Source organism: Chelmon rostratus, chromosome 1 (assembly GCF_017976325.1).
Source record: "Chelmon rostratus isolate fCheRos1 chromosome 1, fCheRos1.pri, whole genome shotgun sequence".
Classification (NCBI taxonomy): Eukaryota; Metazoa; Chordata; class Actinopteri; order Chaetodontiformes; family Chaetodontidae; genus Chelmon; species Chelmon rostratus.
The window spans coordinates 23,878,145-23,902,077 of record NC_055658.1 but is presented as its reverse complement, the minus strand read 5'-3'; the positions used below and the strand labels follow the sequence as shown (position 1 = coordinate 23,902,077).

At 41.5% G+C, this 23,933-nt stretch overlaps 1 protein-coding gene across 1 annotated transcript in view; it reads left to right on the top strand.

Annotated features, from left to right (window-relative positions):
• Positions 1–23,933, top strand: part of LOC121606155 (FERM domain-containing protein 5-like) — a 65,917-nt gene that overhangs the window by 28,608 nt on the left and 13,376 nt on the right. The window contains exons 2-4 of the mRNA XM_041936347.1: positions 20,367–20,471; positions 21,499–21,541; positions 21,723–21,801. Of these exons, the coding sequence (XP_041792281.1) occupies positions 20,367–20,471; positions 21,499–21,541; positions 21,723–21,801 (227 nt within the window). The remainder of the gene's footprint in view (positions 1–20,366; positions 20,472–21,498; positions 21,542–21,722; positions 21,802–23,933) is intronic.

Genomic DNA, 23,933 nt, shown 5'->3' with positions numbered 1-23,933 from the left:
CCTGCACCCTGAATGGGCACAAAGTAGCAGGGTGATTGGGGTTAAATAAATGTGTTGCAGTCTATCTCTAACCTCTTGCCGGCCCAGTTTTACCTTAAATGATGATGAAAGATGAGAAAAAGCCAGGACATTCTCCACCATACCCAGTGGTTACTGCAAACTGGATAAAGTCATGTTAAATTTATGACTGGACAGACGTTTCGTCAGTTCGCCACAGCAGACACGCAATCATCACTGCTTGTCAGCTGAAATGATTACACACCTTCAACTTATTATGCATATATTTCTGCAAAACTGTGGTGGGAATACATCAGTGCATCTTTTCATCAGTTCATCAAATCGTTCTCCTTCTCTTTTGTCACAGTTTGATTTCAAGTCCAATTGGAATCACATTTAATAGTCGCCACGGTTGCAGATTTCACTGACAACTGAGCCAATTTTAAAGTGAATTGTTTTAAGTGACAGTTCATGTTTTTAGTTTTCTCAACATCTTAATCTTCAGGTTCCAGCCGGGCATAATCCCTGCATGACATTAATACACAAAACACACATTTGTAGTAAACATGCCTTCACTCATTAGATGTTCATTAAGAATTACGCTCCCAGACCTTACATCAGAGGTCTCAGCAACATCCTCAAGGCAGACACATAATAATCACACAGAGGCTCGCAAACAAAGCAAGCACAACAAAGCAGCACACATAATTATTTAACAGAGAGAGACTGTACATTGTGTTGCTGGCTGTAATAGCCACACTTTAAAGGAAGCAGTGGCACAATCTGAAGAGTTCAGTAGCATCATACTCCTTTGTCATCTGGGGAGAAAGAGCTTTGTGAGTTGTTGACTGGAGGACACTTTATGAACTTTGTGAAACACTGTCTACATCAAATTCAGAATGATTTGTCCCCTCTTGGGAAGAACATAAAGTTACTCCTTTGTTCGTGTAAAAATGCTTCTCCCAGCATGTTGATGTGATGGCATGTAAGCTCCTCGGTGTCTAAAGTGTGTTTTAGCTGCCAAGATAAGCAGCAGATATTTGTGAACAGTTTCAGCTGATTTCACCATTTACACTGTTTTCTGAAAGAAGTCACATTTTTAATGATGACAAAACTGTTGCCAAAACAGTAACTGCTTACCCTATTTGTCCCCTACTTGGCCCTTCTTGTAAATCTGGCAAATGAGTGAATCTTGACTTCTTCTCTCTGTCTTTGTGTTCTTCATTTTTCTTTTGGCAGTGCCGGGTGAACACTTGCATTTGCACCATCATACTTTAGCAACATAAAAATAAATCATTCTTAATAAGAAAATAAAACACATACCCATTTAAGAATGATCAGTAAAAACTAACTGACAGGGCCCGGAGGCACAAGGTTTCAGGACTCAAATGCAAGACTCAGACACAATCAGCGAAGTTACAAAATTAATTTAAAAGTAATTTATTAACAAAAGGCGCTCAGGATAAATAACTACAGCACATACAACGTATGGCAATAAAGTACAAACAAAGGATGCTAGGGATAATTTAGAATGCGAAGATCAAAACTCACAGAGGCTCAAATGGCTATGAAACAAAGTAACAAATGAATCAAGACTAGACTAGAAAAATACTTAATCAACAATGACTTACTTACAAACAACATACAAGGCACGAACAGGAAGACAAGGATCAAGAGAGCTAGATAAATCAAGGCTTGATACAAGGACATGGCACAAGACAATCTGGCACAGGACAAAGGGAGACGGGGACTATGTATACATGAGGTAACAATGAACAGGTGGAGACAATTAGGGCGGGGTAGACAATCAGACAGGTGGGAAACACACTGGGAAGTCAAGGGGCCTGAAACGAGAGGAGAGTTAGGTTTCACAATAAAACAGGAAGTGTAAGACGAGAAATGACACTAACCCATAATCACTGCATTTGTCAAACCACTGTTGCACATTAACTAAACATGGAATATGCCACCTGAATTGTTAGATTGTCTGGTATTATTAATTCATTAACTAATTCCTTAATGTATCTAATGTGAACTATTTCTTTTTTCTCACTTAAAAACATTCATAGTTGGCTCTTAAATGAAATCACTTTTAGTTTAATTTACCTTTTCAGAGACCTGTAAGTTACCATATCGGGCCAGAGAAGGTCCAAATGCTGCTAAATGTGCAAATCTGGCAACCTTTACTGGGCCAGGGTCGGCTGACGGTTGACGAGCTGTGTGCCAGAACACAGCCGAGCGCGTCAGTATAACCCGGTATAACCGGCCCGATTCAGCTAGTTACCTGGGAGCTTTGCTTCTTTAATTTTAATGTTCAGTGAAACTCTAAACTTGTGGTAATTCTCTATGTTTGCAAGACAGACGTGGTGCGTGCTCCTCAAATCCTCTTCTGCTAATGGAATCCAGCAGGCTGAATATATTGACATGATGTGACTAGACTTTCATCTAGTTATATGAGTTGGTTTGCAGTAACTCTTGTCATCAGAGATATTTGATTCTGACACTGGAGATGTAATCTGACAGAGCTGGAGGACGAGTAGAGCTGCAATGAACTCATCTCAGGGCACTGCTGCAGATCTGGGAAATGAATGTGCTTTCTGTTCCATTCAAGTCAGTGAATGTTGATGTTGTACTCCAAAAAATTAGCAGTGCCCGGTGTCTGCACCTGCTAGCACTTCAACGCTACAGAAGTTAATGTGGTAGCTTCCATACGACTCTGCACTGGAGGATGTAATTGTATCATGAAGTGTTGGATAAAAGACAGCTGGTTGCGTCCCTGTTGGAGTGATTGGATTTTGCAGGAAAAGAATAAAAACTGTGCATGAATTTCCTCTGAAGTAAATAAAATACCTTTCTTCTCCAGAGGTCGGTTAGACCACGTCAGGCAGGAACAGTATGCTGTACTTCTCCGTGCAGCGCTCTGACCCTGCTCTCTGTGTTTATGCCCTTGCCTGCCAGTACTTTGATCCTGCAACACAACTTCTTCTCTCAGTGTCATTTGTGTGCTCTGCTGCCCTTCATGCATTATCATTTCCCACTGCTCAATGTTCCAGAGACTATAGGAAAGACCTGGGTATGACAGTGTTCTTTTGTGTGTTGTTCAAATAAACAATAACGGGAGTAAATCCAGGACTTTGCAAGAAGAAAATACATGTTTCATCTTAAAATAGATCATTTGACAAACTGTAATGGCCTGGCTGAAAAGGTAGCACTTTCAGAGTGCTGCCCTGTAGCAGATGGAGCAGACTTTTCAGACTAGGTGTTGTGGATAAGAGCTAGAGCAAAGAGAGTATTTGATAGTGCGTCTTCATCCTTCTGGCTCCTTCTTCGACACGGGGGCTTTCCTCTTAAAGATCTCATGTCCTTTTTGTCTCTGCCAGGCGTGAACTTAGAAACAAAGTTTCCAAAACTCTTTTCCTTCCCCCAGCGCAGTAGTGATGTGAACTGTCAAGGACTTATGCAACGTCCAAAATTCAATCGTGAGACTGCTTTTCTCATACACACTCACTGTCTCATTGTAGGAGACTTGCTGTCAACTTCCGTTACTGTCAGCTGTCTCTTTGCCAGATTTCTCTCCACATTATCAGAGCTGATAGTCGTGCTGCTTTCAGAATCTACATCCCCTCTTTGCTCGTCTGCCTTCAGCTGCTCAGTGCTACTGTATATGTGCCTCATAAAGGTAATTTCTTCCAAAAGCTTAATTGGCAAAGCCGGCTTCCTTTTCAATCATGCAATTAAAAATGGCATTCACTTCAACTTTTCATGTCACAAGCAACACGTTGGCATTTTTGTAAGCATGAAATTCATTTTTAGTCATGTTGTTGAGCCTGATGGGAGGGTGAGAGGGAGAGTGCAACGAGGTGAGACGAGTTTGCACAAGGTGAGATGTTGGTATTTCGCTGAAAACTGGGTCTTGACATCAAGTTGTGTAAAAAATCTAAAGGGACCAAGCTTGATTTCAGTTGATAATTTGATATATTGCTGTTCTGCCAGATTATACATGAAACTAAATCAGGCCATTTAGTTATATTTGACAGAGGTAAGTCAAATCCCACAACTCTGTGTGGATACTTACTGTTTGCTATCAGAATTACGATACAGCTGTTTGTAAATGTAGCCAAATCTACCTGAAAAGGTAACTGTTTTCCTGCATTGCACAACTTTGATTGTGGCCAGCAGAGTCATTAAAACGCAATAATAGTTCATGTGTGGATCATTGCTCTGTAAAATAAAATTCAGATTTAATTATGCGACACTACATGTGGTGAATATGGTAACCAAGCTTTCAATAGCCCATTAGAAATAATAATAATAGCTCTAAATTCCAAGTGGCAGTAATATTTGCGGATGGTCATATACTGCCTTTCTGCATTTGTGTCTCCATTAGTCGAGCCATGTTCGTCATAAGCCACTGTGTGACTTGATTTAGAGGATTAATCATCACACACACTGATTTATATTCCTCTTAAACAAACCCTTCTGTGCTTCATATACAGCACCGTATATGAATGAAAATGCCAAGTGTGCTTATTGCCTCTGTGCTGGTCCCTCCACTTTCTCCAGTGATAACTGTCAGTCTTTTATTTAACGAGGTTTCTTGGATGATTTACTACGAGCTTCTTACTCTCCACTGTGGATCGCTGACTTTCTTACTTCTGCACCTCCAGGAGATTCAGAATTTCTTATTAATCGATACATTTCCAAGCTGTGCTTTCACATTTGTGCATATGCAGTGTTAAAGGTCTTGTGTGGGCGGTTAATCACTGCTCATGTGCCGAGGTTGTATCGCTGAGATGAATACAGCAGGGGGTTGTGCATGCCTGCAGGTTAAAACAAAATACGGTAGTGTAGTATTGTTTGTAGAACGGGGTTGTAAAAGGAGACAACTTCCACATAAGCATCAGGTTTTCAAAGAAAGAGTTGATGAATGATTTTTTAGTGTAAGTAGTAATAAGTGTAAGGTTCTGGACAAAAACCATCTTCTAATCTCTAATTAACAACATTTTCATCTTACTGTGTGAAACTACTGCTCACATATACTGCCTCATCTATTTCTGGCATTTCTAATGTAAACAAGTAGAGGTGGTTTGCCTGCGAGGTGGCTGTTTTCTCTGCGGGTAAATGCTGAAATGGTAGCTAAACTGTGTGGGCACTTATGTCACCAAGGAAATTGCTCTCAGCCAGCATTTGGATTGTTTTGAAAAAATTAAATAAAAATAGCCTATTAACAATAGAAATAATCCCTATAAATCTGTGGAAATGAGTTTCCACGGAGGTATAAATTCAAACATCAGTTCATTTTGCTGCAGTGGACAGTTTATGCAAATTTGTAAATGGCAGTAGTTGGCAAGTCATTCTCTAAGGTTTAATTTTAACAAGAGAGAATCACATTAAATGAATTTAGATAAAGAGAACAAGATGGACAGTAAACTGCTCAGAACGCAAGGGCTCAGAAATAAGGCTTATCTCAAACAGTGTTCCTTATGGCAATTGGATGAATTCATGCGAATCACATGATCCCTGAGAGAGTGTACGCAGAGGTCAGAGCCTCTGTGAGATGACTTTTGAAGCGTATGGCAAACACACACACACATTAAAAAAAACACTTTAATCTTAGCAGCCAGCATGATTCACACAGTTTGTCTTTTTGTTGTAGGAAGGATGAGTTCAAGACTTCCCCTGACATAGTGCACCGTGCTCTTAGTCGGTGTCGAGGGTTCTATCCTCTGGCCTTTCTCTCATCACATCCGCCCACAACAGTGACAGTGACTGTAGGGGAATAGTTCAGTGTGAGTTCAGCTCATAACTGCCTGAAACAGTGGTATCCTCTCAGTGTCTAAGCTTCTTGTGCTCTGTTTTAAATATAAGATCCAAGGTGTTGAGATCAGCAGTGTTTCCCTTGCTGTAAAAGAAGCACAGCTACTTTGTTTTTTCTCAGGTTTCTCTGCTCGTCTCACCGGCACGTCCAGCTCACTTTATTACCAGCTCGGTACAAGAGAGAAGCTGTTTTACTGCTGCTCGGGCTCAGTTTTCCATTCACAAAACCACTCTGGCAGCGTCCTGACTGTTATGACAGCACACTGACGGTCAGATTGTCCCCAAAGGAAATAAACCAATTCATCCAATGCACAAGTGTGCTCGTGGTGCATTCTGGGGAGCATGAGGAACGATCATAAAAAAGCTTTTGTGTGGAGGATACATTGCCTCTCTATTGTCTGAGAGCATGTCTGCCTGTGTGTGCACACCATCTGGTACTTTGATGAAAGAAGATAATGATAAACCTGTGTGTGTGTGTGTGTGTGTGCGTTCCTGCATATACGCATGTGCATGTGCTGTAGGATAGCTAAGTGCCTGGTGTGTGTGTGGGCTCTGAAACAACACAGTGTCCTTCTGAATCCTTGTCTGGATGCAAGCGCAGCAGATGCAGGGCGCCTCCTTCTATCATGGGCCGTGATCAGTAACACGTTTGACCTGCTGTCCGCTCGGTATCGGCTGTTTGCACTTTTTACACGGTGAACCGCTGTCTGTGTTGTTGGAGCTCTCAGCCTTTTGTTACAGTCCTGCCCTGAGGCTCTTCTCATAGCGTGCAGCCAACATCTTTCTAGATGCCGGCCATGTTTTTTGTAGCACAGTCTTTCTGCTCTACAAGCCACATTTAATTTGTAGACAGGTTTTTATATTGCATGTCTTTCACATGACTGTGTCACCATCGTTCACTCACTAATTCAGCCACAGTCTCACGCTGTGAATCGTATCGCTTACCTTTTCACAGAGAGTCGAAGGTTTGCTCAGCCAAATAATGTCTACATATTAGCAGTTAATCTCTTAAATGGACTGCCATTGTAGGGCCTAGGAAGCTGAGTAGTTGTTGGGTAAAGTGACCTCTGGGCATTTACTGCAGTTAGCTTAGCACTTAGCACTTAGCTTGAAATGGGAGTTTTATTAGATATTGTGAGCAGAACTGTCCTACACCGTGGTTTTAAATAGTCTCTTGACTTTCTTATTTCTCACATAGCAGCTATAGTTTTGCTCAATTTACTGTGATTGGTTCTTAATTGGTCGTTCTTTCTCTGCTTCTTCATGGTCAGTGGCTTTTAAGAGAACTGCTTGACATTTGCTGAGCAGAAAGCTATTATTCTCTCCAGTAAAATATTTCTCGCCGGTCCTTCTGGTCTGAGTTAAGTTTGTGTTGATTCAGTTAAAATTGATTTGGACTTTGTTTGAAGGCTTAGCTTAATAAAGATCAGAAGTTTTCTGCCTTGTAATGCTTTCTGCACACCTGCCTTGTCCTGCCTTGTTCTCCTCTGGTGTTCTTCTCCCTGCGCCAGCCAAGATGTTGGATTTGCTGATAATGTGTATTGCAGAACAGCAGCATCCAACATTCCTCCTCAGTGTCTTTGGTTGTGGGTTCAGGTCACAAAGTGAGATGACCAAAACCGTTTTAACCGCGTTGTGAATCTGTGGATAGCAATGTCTGTTGGTCCACCAGTTTGGTCCAGACTGAAACATCTCAACATCTATTGATTGAATTGCCATAACATTTTGTACAGAGATTCATGGTCCTCAGCAGATAAAGCCTGCTGACTCATCTAGTGCCACCATGAGGTTGACTTTTGTTATTTTGAGTGAAATATCTTGACAACTATTGGATGGATTTTCATTGCCCTTCACGTGCTCTGCTGTAACAAGCTTTTTATTGGAGCCTGTCTAAGACACGTTTGTGAGTTACGGGAACTGTTCCACACTCCGGCAGACGCCAGATGGTACAGGTGTGAAGAATGTGTTTGCAGTGATGCTTAATCTGTATCCAGAGGAACAGAGTTGATCCAATAAGAAAACATGGTGTTATATTATCCTACCTTACCTTGAATTTTGCTTGGTCAAACGTGTGTATGCTTGTCTTGGATCTCCAGCCAACAGGAGCTGCTGAATTAGGTTTGTAATCGCAGTTATTGTGTGTGTCTAAGTAAGATCCAAGACTAAAGTTGGGTCTCATGCAGAAAACCTCAGACTGATAAATGAAAGTGTGGAGAACATTTACATTTCTATTTGCAGAAAGTCTCCTGTGATCTGCAGCAATGTTCCAGATTTTTGGCACAGTTTAGTGGATCCAATTTAGTGTCCCCTCGTTTCTTAAAAGGCTCGTCTCAGAATGACAGTAATAGTTTAATGTGAGAAAAATGACACGTCTTGAGGCCAGAGTCGATTCCATTGCTTTTTGGAACTGAAAATCTGTAATATACATAAAATTATATTGTATATTTTCAGTATTTCTGTCGCCTGTGCTCTCAGACTAATTAATATAATAAAACAAATTTGAGTTTGTACCTTGCAGCTGTATTTAAGAAGTAACATTTAAATATTGCAAGATGTAACCATATTACACATTTGGTTTTATTGCATTTGGCTAAAAATCCTCCACCTCTTGTATTTCTGGATTACCTGCTTTGGTTGCTGTCAGCTAAAATAGCCTGAAATATTGACAGGAAAAAGAAGGAACTGTAACCGCTGATCTCTGCTGGAGCGGATGGCATCATACACTGTACATACTGTACCTGGCTGTGCCACTTTAATTGATTCTGTACGTTCTGCCCTGCACACACCTGTCATGTTGTACTAATCAACAGTAGCAGATCTTTGCACTGACTTCCTGTTTGTCAAAGAATTGATTTGAAAATAGTGTTGGTTTATGAAGGACTGAATTAGGCCCTGAATACATTTCTGATCTGCTGCTCTGTTATGAACCATCCAGACCTTTCAATCTGCTTACTGTCCCCAGAATCAAAACTAACATGGAGACGCAACATTCAGTTTTTATGCTCCACATTATCTGGAACAAAGTCCATCCCTCAGTTGTTTAAACTAAGGGGCCTCATTTATAAAAACAGACTTTGGATAAATTTTGATCCTAAGTATGACTTGAACAGAAAACCGTGTGTGAGGAGTTGTGTATGAAATGGAAATGATCTCATCTGAAAGCAAAGTCTAACCTGGTGTAAGTGATTTTCCTGCTGGTTCTGCAGGTGCACTGCAGACTGGGATGCCTATGTGTCCGAGCCTGTGGGGCACTTTGCATGAGCTTTATGAACAATTTGATAGGAATCAATCAGTTAAAGGTGTGAGGAATTAGCCTAGCCAGTATCACGCCAGTGTATAATACACACGTCGGTCTACCATGTCTGCAATAATAAATATGTCTGGTATTAAACTTTCAAAATAAAGCATACTGAAAAACATTTCAGGGAACCAAAACTCCTACGGTCATGATTTGTACTGTTTGCTTTTTAATGCCGCAGTTATGTATGGCTATTTTATGAAACAAACGAAAGCACACCGTCGGAAATTATCTTAAGTTCAAGAATAAATCTAAGAACAGTTTTATATTGACGCCCCAGGACTAAAGACTTTTATGTTTGCCACTGCAATTTATTGAATTAAATATTGGTCTGTTTATTCATATCTTGAATTGTGCTATAACTGCACTGTAATTTCTTTCTCCTGTTTTATCCGTTTTATTCTATTTCTTTCTTATTTTTAACTTCTATTGTATTTTACTCTTACAAATCCCATTCCAATTCTGTTGTCTTTTGAGATTGCCTTGTGTTTCTTTTCTGAATGTCTTTCATGTCATGTGAAGTCTTCCTGTTGAAAGGTGCTTTACCAGTAAACTTGCCTTGCCATTTTTGAGTCACTAAGGTGTCTTACTTTAGCATGAGGCTACAGTGGAAATGTTGACTGGGCATACTGCACATTACTGCAGAGCTTGTTTAAATGCCAGACACAGCACCAGCTCTTACCTCTCTCTACAGAGAACAAGCGTTCAGCTGCACTCCAACATGACTTTGAAACACTTCCCTGGTCTGAATCCATTTTTTTTATCACTCACCAGTTCTTTAGATTTCATGGCCACAATCCACTGACTTAGCAATGAAAGACACTTGCTATCTTCTGATCGCTTGTTTGTAGCTGCTTGCTCAAGATGTGTACACATCATCAACCTTGACTGTGAGCCCTGGATCTTTATTGATGCGTTCTCAGATGGTTTTGATGTACTGCAACATTGAAGTTTATTCACATAATGATGTTGATGTGAACGCAGCCCAGAAACTGCAACACCACATCCAACACAGCCGCATGTCTATATGACTGAATAGGTCGATTGCCAATGACGCCCAAAGTGACACATATCAGTGCAGCGATGAGGGCGGACCTTCATTGTAGTGGACCTTCATCCTCATGTTGTTAACGTTGTGAGACAGTGACAGTTTGCTTAGGTTTAGGCAACAAAACTAGTTGGTTAGGCTTAGGAAAAGATCATGGATTGGGTTAAAATAAGTATGTTACTGTAGCTTTAATACATTGTGTCACAGAATAGGTCAGTGTTGGCTTTTGGTTTCACACATGTCATGACTAGCTGTCTCCACCTTCCACCCGACATCCTCCATATGCAGGCTTTCTTGCTCTTCACACTAAATGACCCGACTTTGGAATGAAGTCGACATACATGGCCGTTTTTCTGGTGAGGACTGGCTCCCCAGCGATGGCTGTGTTGAAAGTTAAGGTATTCATGTTTTGTTTGTGCACTGCTATGGGACCAGTAGGTTGTCAAGGAAAGCACCCAAAGCATGTTTTTTCTACATTTTGGCTTTTAGCCTCATCAAAACGTGATGTGGTGCAATGAAAAAAAGATAAAAAATGTAGAAAACAGGATCCAGATTGATAATTGCCAGAGTTAGACCTAAAGCTTCAAAATGTTCTTCAATTCAAAATGACTTATAATAAGTGCGCTGCTCGGTCCCTCGAGCTAGAGGGTTAAAGGAAGGACAGCGAGAACAGGTGCTCAGTGGTTTGGCTTCTTTTTATGTCATCGCACATCACTGCCCATTTCCTGCAGAAAAGCCTGAGAGACCACTCAACTGGGGCAACAGGACACTTTGCCACTGTTGTCTTTCTTTTTGTACTGTTGCTTTCTCTTTTGCTTTATTATATGTTCACCTTTCCTTAATCGTCTTCCTCCATCACTTTACTCCAATCAACTACAATCATGTTCCTTTCCTGCACAGCATTTTATTGCCTTCTCATCTCTCCTTTTCAAAAACGTTCCTTACCGGTGCGTTAAAGCATTGCTGAGCACTCAGAGCACGGTTGCCCCTGTAACTCTTATGGGTTTCCTGCTCTCAGGGCCACTTCTCCACTGTCGTATGTAATGGAGCCCCTGGGAGCCTGAACCTCTATCTCAACTAGAGAGGATTTACACAACCGAGCACTGATTGGGAACGCAGTCCCAGCATCGCTGAGTCGAAGGGCAATAAGATGGCAGCCTGCTGACAGGGAACATCTTTTTAAGAGGATCGCTGTCCTTCCCTCTTGCAGCTAAGGGGTTGTTTAAGGGCATGTGAGTGAACATAAAAAGGCTATGATAGAGGTGACTTGCACTGTATATGTAAATAATATGTAAATAATGTCAAACCTGATATTTGTTTGAAGGATTCTTCAGGAATTTAAGATTCTCTCTTTGAGGATGTCAAAGGAAATCCACAGATTGAAACCACTTAACTCTGTGGCTGTTGGTGGGTGATAGTGTATTTCAGTACAAACCAAACAGCCACAGAAATGCTTAGCTTGGGTTATTTGTCAGTATCATTATCGTCTCACAAACTGGAAAGGGTGGAGTTTTCGTTTTTACAACCATGTACAAGTCAAGCACATTTCAGTTCAGACAACAAAGAAACAAATGAAGCAATCATCTCAAGCAAAAAAAAAAAAAAAAAATGGGGCAGAATAAGATGGTAAGGTTAGAAAACAGGAAGTAATGGTTCAAGTTGTTGGTAAACACAAATAGTCACTTTGTGTAAAATTGTCAATGACTTCCTGGAGTCTAGTTGTGGGACGTAAGCCTACCGCCTCATGAAACCACAACTCACCATTTCTTTTATCTGTAGATGGATTAAACAAAGAAGATAATTAGTGAATTGATTGATGAGCTTTTTAGGAGCTGGCAGGCATATTTTTCAACACTGGAAAGATCCAGGCTAGCTGTTAACCCCTGTATACAGTCTGTATGCTAAGCTAAAATAACCTGATCACCTCCTGGCTCTGGCTTCATGCTTAGCACACAGACATGAGTGGTGTCGATCATCTCATCTAACTCTCAGCGAGAGAGTGAATGAAAGCATATTTTCTCAAAATGTCAAACTATTCCTTTAAGAGAGTATTACCTGCAAGCTTTGTGCAGAGCCAGAATCTTTCACCAAATGTGACTGCAAGTTATTGCAATCTAAAGTACAGTCGAGAGAAAATGTTTTAGTAAAATGTTTAAGCAAGTTCTGTGCAAGAAGTCTCAAACTAACTCACTTGAAAGTAAAATAGAAAGTTAAAGCAGTTAAGCTCAGGCACATAAAACACATTCTCACTGCATTAGTTCACACTAGTGTTGCTTCTTGAGTTATGTAGAGGTTAAATCTGGGGACGGATGATATAGCCTGAGCAATTTAAATCAGTGCCACCGTGCTGTGCGGCAAGAGTGAATCACCAGCATGCGGCCAAATTTAAAGTAATGGCTGTGCAGGCAAATAAAGATCCGGTCTTATACATTTTTTGGAATTTCATAGAGAGGATCAAGTGAGTCTAAACTGTAAAGCAGTGAGTCATCCCTGTAGATTACCAGCAGAGGAGCTTATTCACGGTCTTTTTCACCACAGTCAGCATATTATACTGGTGTGTGGCCCTGTGTTTTTGGATGGCTTGAACTGAGCTATTGTCACTTAAATATTGGCTTCTTCCCTGCTCAGCTTGATCACTGAGTGTTTTGGATCTTACCTTTGGGTTCCGACATGCATTTTTGGCAATTTAGTTTATTTAGAGCTTTATATTTAGTTGTAGCTTTGGATAAAGACATGCCAGCTATTTCCAGTCTTTATCCTAAGATAGACTAACTAGCTGCGCACTCATGGCAGGAGAGTGGTATTGATCTTCTCATTGAACCCTCGGCAAGACAGTTAATACGTAATTTCCCAAAAATATCCAACTTTAAATTCCAAACACTGAGAGGAGGCAAAGGATCACTAACAACTTCCTCTTTCAGCAGCTCTAAAACCAATTTGTTCTTCATGAACTGAAAATATTATAATTCCCTGATAAATCTGATTGGCAGAAATAGCTTAGTTGCTTCCTAAAATTTAAGAGAAACCAACATCACCTTCATGAAGGGAACTGGTCTGCAGGATGTGTTTCCGCTCTGCTACGTAAATACTGAGAGAGGCCCAGTTAAATCTGCTTTAGCCCACAGTGCACATCACCAGGCCAAACTGAAATTTAAATTTATTTAATATTGTGAAGGCGTTATTACATTAGATCGTCAGGGAAGGCATGTTGAGTGTAAATCTTAACATTATTCAGCTGCTGACTGACAGGAGCATCCACTACGGTCTTCCACTTCTCTGCCTGCTCTCCAGAGTATGGAAAGTACACATTACCATATCATAAGATTACAGTAAGCCATTTACTGGCCCCGCCGCTCACGGCCTTGGAGGCAGCATCTTTAAGAACAGTGAAAATCAGCATAAAGATCATGCAGTGGGGCACTGAAATATGCCAACTATCAGCTCTGCAGTTGAGCCCTAAAGAAGCGGGCGTTGTTTAAGACCACCATAAACCATTCCTGGGCTTAATCACCTGCTTCCCAGGAGCTCGGAGCTATATGTAAATACAAAGCTAAAGCGAAACATTGTCGAGCACCAGTGTTACCAGAAGCTGCCCTAGAAGCAGTAACCTTTCAGGACCGTGTGCTTAGTTGTTGCACTTTCCATCCCTTAGCTTGAAGTGACACCATCATTTATTGATGTGGTGTTTCCCAAGCTGATATGGAACCTCTCTCAATAATTAATCTGACGCAAGGCCCGGCCAGTCAGAGGGAGCGGCGTGCCGCTGCTCATGCTCCACTAAGGACCACAGTGATCATTTGGCCCCAGTCTGGGTTATTTCCATCTCTCCGTTTATCACTTTTATTACAGCTGTGATGAAACACTGCGCGTGCTTCCATAAAGCACTTACGGGTCTCTGCTTGTTTAATGCATTCCTCCCCCACCGACGGGCCTGCACTAATCTCATTTACCCATGAGACACTGTGGCTAATACCACGGCTGCCCGCTGCACGCATTACTACTCTTATCGCTAACATGTCACATTTCTCATAGGGAAAATATTACGTACATGAACATGGGCACATGCATGTTGCTGCTAACACAGTTACTGCAGGCCCAACAACTGTTGTCACTACTAGCAGTTACCTTTACTACCACTGCTACACAGTGCCACAACAACTGTTTACTGCTGTCCAACTTTCTCCAATTTGACAAGAGCAGTTGATGCAATCACCCGTTTTCTACTGCTTAACAGAGTCCAGGTTGCAGTGGCAGATGTCCATCTCCTCAGCCACAGACTGCAACTCCTCCTGTGGGAGACCACAAACCGAACGGGATGTGTATTCTCTGCCGCGTCTTGTGTGTTGTCTCTGGGTCTCTGTCTTGTTGAACTTACCCAGAACAACTTAACAGGCATGCATCCAGGAGACATCTTGATCGGGCGCCTGAACCGCCTCAGCTCCCTCCTTTCAGTGTGAAGGAGCTACTGTGAGCGTTCAACTCGAGCTATGGGCCCGATGGATCCTGTCATAAGCCGTTAAGGCCACAGAGCATGTGTAGGCTGGATGAGAAAACCTTTGCAAGAGTCAAAAGCTCATCCACTGCTCCATAAAAGATGGAATCTGCATTGTTCCCCCTGAATTTCATGTTTGACGACCTGTGACAGACCCATCTGCCAGGACAGTCTGAGGCCTGCCTGCTCTGCCTTAGTCCTGTGACAGTTTGCTAGAGCATCCTCGAGACCAACTACAAGTCCTTCTTTGTGATCTCAAACATCTCCCGAATCTGCATTTTTGCTTCTGTGAACTCAAAAGCTGCAGTACTTCTGGTCTACACCTGTCTGCTCGTTCTTGATTACCCCAACCTTCTTCAGCTTCCTCTGTATCGGTGTGTGTTTGTTTATTGGTGTATGTGTTTAGATTATTTTGTCTAGCTCCTATATAGAATTGCAAGATGGTTTAAAGACTGTCTCAGCTAACTTGGCCTGTCATCTGCTGTAAATTCATATAGAGGAGATGCTTATCATGATTTTATTGTACAGGATAAATAATTTTCTGGCTCAGAAAAGACATTTGATTGATAACAAATAGATCAACCTCAGTAGTACTTCATATTTTCAGTAGGAAAGTGTGATCCTGTTCACACACCACACAGCTGAAGAGGCTGCACTCAGAGTGAGTTTGTTAAGCGGGTGCTGAATGGGGTTTAATTACTCTGGGAAGCTGGTTTGGGTCACTAAGTTTGATGAGTGCAAATGCAAATTTTTCAAAACTGGTTTAAAAATGGTGCAGGGCAAGTTTCACAGATCGAACTAATCTTACATGAGGGCCATCAGCGGGTCTGTAATGGGAAAAAATCTATTTCAGACATGAATAAGGACATCATGAAAATCCTACAGTCATTCAGTGACTTCAGCAGATTAAGAGAGAGCTTAATCTAGATCTCTGACTTGTCAAGAAACATAAAGCTTTATACTAAATGCAGGAAAATAAACAAATTTTCATGTCTATTCAGCTGCTTTTTTTAACTTAAGTCTGTTAGAGACTGTATGTCAGTACAGTCTAATTCCAAATGAACCCATAGGAAAACAAGCTGACACGAAGCTCATTAATAGTTCCAAATCTCTGCAACGTGATGTGATGAGATGACAGTAGGCAATGTTTAAGCCATGCTTTGTTTACTCTGAAATGTGATGTAGCATTACAGATTAAAAGTCAACTCTGCTTTAAAAGCCCAATTACTACAACCTCACTGCAGCACTCACATGAAAACATGACTCTTCCTGCCTCTTTTAAGAGTTTATAACAAAAATGCAACACTTGCACACATGAAATGTTGAGATTAATGCGAGCGACAGCTACAGTACAGTATGATGGGTTTACATCCATGAGAGGTTGCAGTTTACACAGTGCCGTGCATCCTAAAGAATTTATTCACAATGCGTTCTACAGTCTCAAACTCATACATTGCGTATAAACAAAGAACAATCCCACTGCAAAGCCTATTGTATAAGTTCTAAAGCCATTTTTCTCCCTTGCGGGTAATTTTATTTCCTGATTTCCTGATGCTTTGGCAATGAAATTGTTTTAATCCTAAAATAGCATGAATCTAATTATTCCCTCTGCAGCAATAAAACCTAAGGGAATGAAAACTGCGAGAGAAGCAATTACCACACTAAAATCACACGACCACAACCACATAAAAGATCTGCAATTTATCTACTCAAAAACAATAAAACACTGCTTTAACTGGCACCATATAGGATTTCCTCTGTGTAGCCACCAGTGTATTGCATCCTAGCTCTGGGTTTAAATCTCGTAAGGATGTAGAAGAACACTTAGCTTCAGATCAATAATGTTTCTGCCTCAGAGCCTGCCCTTGTGTCCCCGTGGGGCCCCGGTCAGCTCACTGAAGTTCAGTGTGTCTCATCAGTATGCAACACAACGCCACATATACATTACAAGTGTTTGGTCAGCTGCCTATGGGCAAGAGAGACCTCCCTGCTTTATTCTGTGGCTGTTCAGTGGAGCCAGACAATGAGCGTGGAGCAAACTCGGAGTGTGCTTCGATCTCATCGTTACAAACTGCATCAGAGTGCAGAGTCAGGTAAATTACCAGGAACAATGGGATTACCTGCACTCATTGTGATGCACAATAGAAGACTCAAGATCAGGAGCTCTTTATTAAGTCGTACCATTTCAAATCTGTCCTAACATCTGATAAATCCATTGTGGTTAATATGTGTGCTTGCGTTGTGCCGATGCTCGAAAAAATCACCCTGCCTTGTTTTTGTGACGACATTTTAGAGATGAGAATTCTTCATGAATGGCTTTTGCTAATACATTTCACTCCTTCTCATTTATGTGTTAAAATGCTGGACTGAGACAAATCGCCCTGCCTCCCTGTTGTTTTTCCATAACTACTAACTTGGACATGGATCATCAGTAACTTCTCTCTCACACACGCACACACATGGCACATAGAGACACAGGCAGTAACAACATGATTAATTGGGAAGGCTTTTTTGGGCATCGCTGTAGTTTACACTACAGTGCACAGCAGATGGAGGGAGTGGGAGGTATAGGCTCTGAAAATGTTGTGGATCTGGAGGTTTCACAGGTGTACCAAAGACATTTATAATAGAGCAAGAAGGACCGAGACTGCCTGCGTGCGTGTGAGACAGCACATGAATGTGCGTGTGTGTTTCTATTTTTGCTGCTCGGCCAGTCAGCAGGCCTGTCTCGGTGAGTCAGGGTGTGTGTGGTGACAGTGACATACAGACACACTGACAGAGGAGATGGAGGGTCGGCCCAGTGCATCCTGGGAAAGGTCTGGCAAGTGCATAGCTTGACACAAGTGGACCTGGGTTGTGCTTTGGTGTGGATTAAACTCTGGCTCACAGATTTTATTAAAAAAACACTATGAAATGATGTTTATCATTAATGAATCCCTTGGCTTAATTCGTATGCTTCTTTGATGCAAAGATGACGTACTTTATTGTAATAAAACCTGTTCAACTAATCTTCAGATCCTTTGGCAGGTTTATCATTACAGACCTAAGTATTTTTTTAATCTACAAATATTAAGCAAGTACAGAATGTGTGATTTCAACAGAAATTAAAGACAACTGTGTTCAGACAGAACACAAAGTGAATTTTCGGAGTGGTGCGGTTGCGTACAAAGTCAATGGAAAGATGCTATCAGACATGAATTTACTTGGCTGGTGTGAATTTACGTCATAAGTGCTACTAGAAACATTTTTCAGCTTGACTGAAGAATTTGTGCGTATCCTGAGGATTTATGAATCCGCTTCAAAAATCGTCCAGAAAGAAGAGACGGGAGGGAAATGAACAGAAAGAACCGGAGCTCAGAGTTCAGGCGGAGGCCGATGCACCGACCGTGTCTGTAGGTGGATACCTGTGTGGTTGTGTTCAGCTCAAGAGTTAGCTCAAGTTCAAATGTTTTCAGCTTGTGCAAGTGCATCTTTGTGTCCATTCTCACTACAAACATGCCAACAAACTGCCTGATGTTACCATCCCTATAGCCACACTGCCAGCATTACAAAAAAAGTTTTGTTGTTTTTTCATTTTTAAGTGGATTATAAGTAATATTACAAATTGTTACAAGATGAATGTTTGCCCGGGATAGACACGACAAAATTATTCTGGATTATTCTTCTTCAACCCACTGAGAAGCTCCACTTGATCAATTGTTGTTTATGCGTGTTGGTGACAGCCAGTCTGGTACTGGGAAGAGTGCAAGGAGTAAACCTTTAACATCATTTCTCAATGATTTTTCTCAGTAAGTAAGAATTTAAATAAGCAGCCCTTCACAACATGGTTGTCTTGTCATGAATGGCAATAAGTGCAGTTTGACTTTGAGAATAGAACAATGCAAAGCAGGGCAATAACTCAATCTTAGTGTGCCCTGACAATGTTAAGCCACATGCTGCCTCAGGGGTATTCATTCTGCCATTTGATCTGATATTGAGTGAAACAGAAGTGTGAACAGGCTTCATCGCAGAGATTCTCACATTGTCTAATGCATCTCAACAGGGACTGTGTCTGAGAACGGTTCATACATGGAGCGGCCCATCAATGCAACTCTTCTCCTGTCTTCTCGTTTTAATCGCTGTGCTGTGGCATGCTTTGCTGGGACAGATTAATCAGTGTCAGCTGGCCTTGCCTGTTCTCTCACTCTCTCCTTCCTCTGTTTTCTCCCTCTATTTATTTGGTTTTGTCTTTCTCTTCTCTTTTCCCCTTTCCGTTCTCATATATCTGCCTTTGAATTTCTCTGACTTTGCAGTTTTGTGTCACTTATGTGAATGCAGCATCTCTTCTAAAGGGCACTGTAGGGTATTTTACAGTGAAGGAAGAAAAGCTATAGCCTGTATGTACAGTGTGCATGATAATCGGTTCAGCTCACACTGGGTGTACATGCACTCACTATGCAGGCATATCACCCTGGTGTAGATGTACCAGTTCCAGTCTTTGTGCTAAGCTAAGTTATCCAGCAACTACTTTCATATTGACTACACATGCAAGTAACATGCAGTATGGAACCTCTCATGTAAACTCAGACTTCCCAAAATACTCAACTAATCCTTTAAACCTTTTCAGTTGCTTTGGAGAAGGCTGAGAATAATCTGAACTAGCTAACTTGAAGGTGTCATCTTAACCATCTTAACGTGTGCTTCTAGTGATATGATGTTGATATTCGCTGAATTTCTTTAAATATGTTGAACCCTTGAAGGAAACCATCCCGTCATTTATCTGTGCAGCAGCCTTGGAACCAGTTTGACACAGTTTTGGCTCAGATGACTCTGAGATGTGGTCTACGACCTGGGTCCATACATACTGACCTACGAGGGGGCCGTAACTATTTTAATATGTCAGTGGATTAGCTCAGAGTTGAATTTCGCCGGCCATGCATTCATAACCAAAGCTCCAATTACTGGCTCATGCTTTGTTGTGCATTCAGTGGCAGCCTTGTTGCCACATACCTTATTGTTGCAGTTAGATTTAAGTAAAGACTTCATTAAAACTGTTTTTTTAATGAGTCTTTTGGGGCAGATGCAGCTTTATGCAAGGGCCCAGCTCATTATGAGTTTTGCTGCCGCTGCCAGGACAGCAGGCCTTTTCCTCTGCTACTCACAGTCACACCTGAAAAACACTACACAGAACATTTGAATTTGGTTAGCTGAACAACTTAGCTTCTCCTCTTAGTGTTTTAATAAGCTAACTAAAATGCTGCAGGTTCTTTGACGATACAAAGAGGGTCAGATTTCTGTGCTGTGTTGCACAACCAGGGCTTCCTCTCCCTCTTCCTTCACCTGCACCTTGTCTCAGTGCGTTTCCAGGTCTTTTTCTGCTGCAGCATTTCTCAAAGCTTTCACAGGTGGCTGCTGCCTCGATATGAATATTTGATGGCCCTCATATATCTCCCTTGAGGATTGTGAAATATTAAAACATTTTCTGGTGGCCGTTTGGACTCTCAGAGGCTCTAAAAAATGGACTGATGAGAGGCTGAAAAATCATTTTGATGTGACCCTATCAGTATGTTTTAATTTCTTCTTCATTTCTGTCTTGGCAGAGTGTAAAATTTGGATGCGAGTGCTCACATATGTGCATCAATGACCTGCTGGGGCTTCATACAGTGAAGTGTGTCTGTGAATATGCAAATGTTGAGATGGAGAGGATGGAGGCTCTCATACTCTTTATTTTTCAGCGGGATGCGAAGGGACAGTACCTGTTTGACCTCATCTGCCACCATCTCAACCTGCTGGAGAAAGACTACTTTGGCATTCGATATGTTGACCCAGACAAACAGAGGGTGAGTATTCATTTTTAAAAATACATCCAACTAGTTCACATCATTTTCTTTCTCATTTTCATTTTTCTTTCTTGTCAAAGGTGATGCAGCGCTGTGTTTAACAGGCTCAACTTTGATTTTTAGGTTGATAACACTCTTTTAATGTAAATCTTAAAGTTCCAAGTGACGCTGATGCAAAGATAAGAAGCCGTCTGTGGCCACTTGTTCTGTAGCTGTTCTGTGCATTTGTAGTCTTCACCATCTCCACAGGTTTACGCTCTTCACGTACGCTTCCAGAGCCTATAGATCACCAGGTAGATCAGATTATCAATGAAGTCTCACAGGCATGGACGGATGCTTTTAAAAATGTTGTTAGGTGTTACTGCCAGGGCTTAATGGTCTAATGAATCTTTTTTCCCCTTCTAATGAGTCTTTTTTCATATTCAGGACAGGTATGCCACCAGGTCAATTATGCAGGCTGGCAAAAGGCCAACACCTTGGGCTGATGTGAATATCAGTCACAGAAATTAACACTCACACAGCTCTTGGTGCATTTGCAGGCTTGGGCTGAGTATTTGTTAATCATGCACTTTTGAACTTTCAGTGGGATTACAGATGCTTTCAAGGCTTGTAAATGTAATTCTCCTCACAGATTCTCAGCCAGCTGAAAGACACTTTACAAAAGTTAATAGTGAAAAGCAACAGCGTGACTGTGTTTTACAGTCACTGTATTGTGAGTGCGGTGGATTGTCAGCGTGTCATCATCTCACTGATTAGAGCCAGTTTCACCTCGTGATGTTTAAGCACTCTGACAGAAAACACCAGTCTCCTGATTATCTTCCAAACAGCTTTCTCCTCTCTGCATGGTGACTGTGTCGGAGTTCTGAATACACACAAGGCAAGGAGATGGGAGTAACTCTACCGTGCCTTCCAGCTATAGATTACAAGTCATCATGTTCTGCTGCTGAGCAATCAGACCCCAGACCGACAGTTTAGTGGCTAACGACTCAAAAGTGCAGGTCTTTACTTGTCTTTCTCTCCCTTTCAGCACTGGTTGGAGTTTACAAAGTCAATTTCCAAACAAATGAAATGTAAGTATTTCATTTCACATGCCTGATTAGTTGGATAAATCCAGTGTCCAAATTTGAGTAATAATGTGCAAAATATATCATCCAAAAAATGACAAAGACAAAGAAAAACACACAAATCATGCCAACCACATTAGAAACAATACATGAAAGTATATTTTAAGTGTTTGTCTTTCTTCTCCAGCCCAGCCTCCTTTCACCATGTGTTTGCGTGTCAAGTTTTACCCACCTGACCCTGCTGCCCTGAAAGAGGAAATCACCAGGTAAGCTTTCAAGATAGCCTGATGGGCTGCAGGTGGAGAGGGTGGAGGTGAGGGATGAATGGAGGTAAAAAAAAAATTCTCTTTCTCTCCCACTGATGATGTTTTAAAAGAACAAGTTGTGGTGCATTTTTGCCCACATTACCTACAATGCAGCTCAGACAGTTTGGTCAGAGATTCAGGGATGTTGTGCTAGTAGCTGCTAATGCAGCTTTGAGTTGCTAGCCTCAAGCAAAGATGAAGAGCAGACTACAGGGGTAAAAAACCCACTTCCCTCTAACTCTGCACCCCCAGAAGTCTGTTGTCTTTAGACCCCGATAACACTGACTCAAGTGACATCACTTGAGGCAGTTTATCAGCCTTCACACAGCTCCCTCTGGTGCCACAATAGGCTTGTGACAGCTATTTTCGCAAATGTAGGAGTGCTCCACAACACCTGCAAACATACAGCCTTATTAAAGGCGTTTTCCAATAGTCAAGGTGTAACTAACATCATGTCATCATGCCTCGCAGCCATCGGTGTACACACTGGTAACTCAGAAAGACTCAGTTTTATAGGCAAAGGCTAAAGAGAAGAGAAGAGCAGTGATTTGCGAGCACTATCTATATTAAGGATGTGATTGCTGGCTGCGTCACGTCTCACAAATAACTGTCACTTGCAAATTGAATTCCTAAAGGGCTCTCGTATACTCATGCATGGTCACAGGTATGGCACAGAAGAAGAATTGATCTCCTGTTGCAAATCATAGCTTGAGTGATGCAAATCTGGTGAGACGACCACCAGCATTTTCCACGGAGCTGAGCAAGCACACAGGTTTCTGAGTCAAACGAGTAGTAACATCTAAATATTTTGTCAGGCCTTTCCGCAGATGACCAGAACCTGAGAAATCCTTGTGGTATTGTTTTTGTTTCTCTTTTATTGCAGCTCCTCTTATTCATTTCAGCTTCCTGTTGGTTTATTTGACCGCACACTGGTGGTATCAAAAGTAATGAAAAATGGAAAAAAGTGATGTCTATTTTAAAAGAGCAATTCAACACAGGTGATCTATTAATAAGCTTCTTTTACTCAACCAGGGACGATTACATCACACATATTTTTTGGAAGTCATCACCACACTGTAAAAAAATGCTGACATAGCGCTAACGTGAATGGCATAAAATCAGTCTCTGCAGCACTTGAAGGCTGCTTTTATTGAACCAAAGGGGATGTCTCTATCTTCTGCCTTTCTATTAACTTCCTTGTCTCATAAAATAAGATCAAGACTATTCTCATATTTGACTGTTATTATTTTATGCCCTTCCAGCCAGCTTTTAGATAATTGAAAAATGAATAAGAGCCGCTGCAGTGTAGTAGAGGTTTTCAAGAATAATATTTGCCTTTGTCTGAACTGCGACTCCTTTCGATACATACTTCTGAGATCTGTAGAAAACACTATGTTGAGATGAAAACTGTGAAATTAAATAGTTTTATAATCATTTCTCATGCTAAAGTGTTTCATGGTATGTTTTCAGCTCGGCTTCTTTATTATGGAGTGAAAACGACTGTTTTATGTGTAATTACCGTAAAAGTATTGTACTGAAAAGGCATGCGGTGATGCAGGCACAAATGAAAAACCAGCGGGTCCATGTGCAGGAGGTTTTGAGTATTCCCTTTTCTATAAGCTGCAGTGTCATTAAGCTCCTCGCCACTCTACTGTACTGTGTGTAGCATCCTTGACAGCTGAACAAACTGCTGTGATGAGTGAGCCAGAGAGCTACCAAGCGCACAGATCCCTGTAAATCACATCCCTCGACGGGTTGCCACGCAGTGAAATCTCTTATTGGCAATCCAGCTTGTCTTGATAGAGCAGAGCGCCGGCAAGGGAGAGCTCCTCCATCCGCCGCCATCTGTTCTGACTGGAAGCTTTCACAGACACACAAATACGCACAGTAGTAGATAAGCAAAAACATGAAAGGTAGCAAGATTTTGTCTAGATTTATGCTGCCTTTAGCTTTTCATTTTCTTAATATATAATTTCACGGCAAGGGGGTGGCGGGATTTATTAGACCAAGTGACCAGCTTCACAAGCTCCTACCAGCCGCTGGGTGTTTAGCTGGCCGTAAAGACCCTGCAGGGAATAAATGAAGGTCAACAC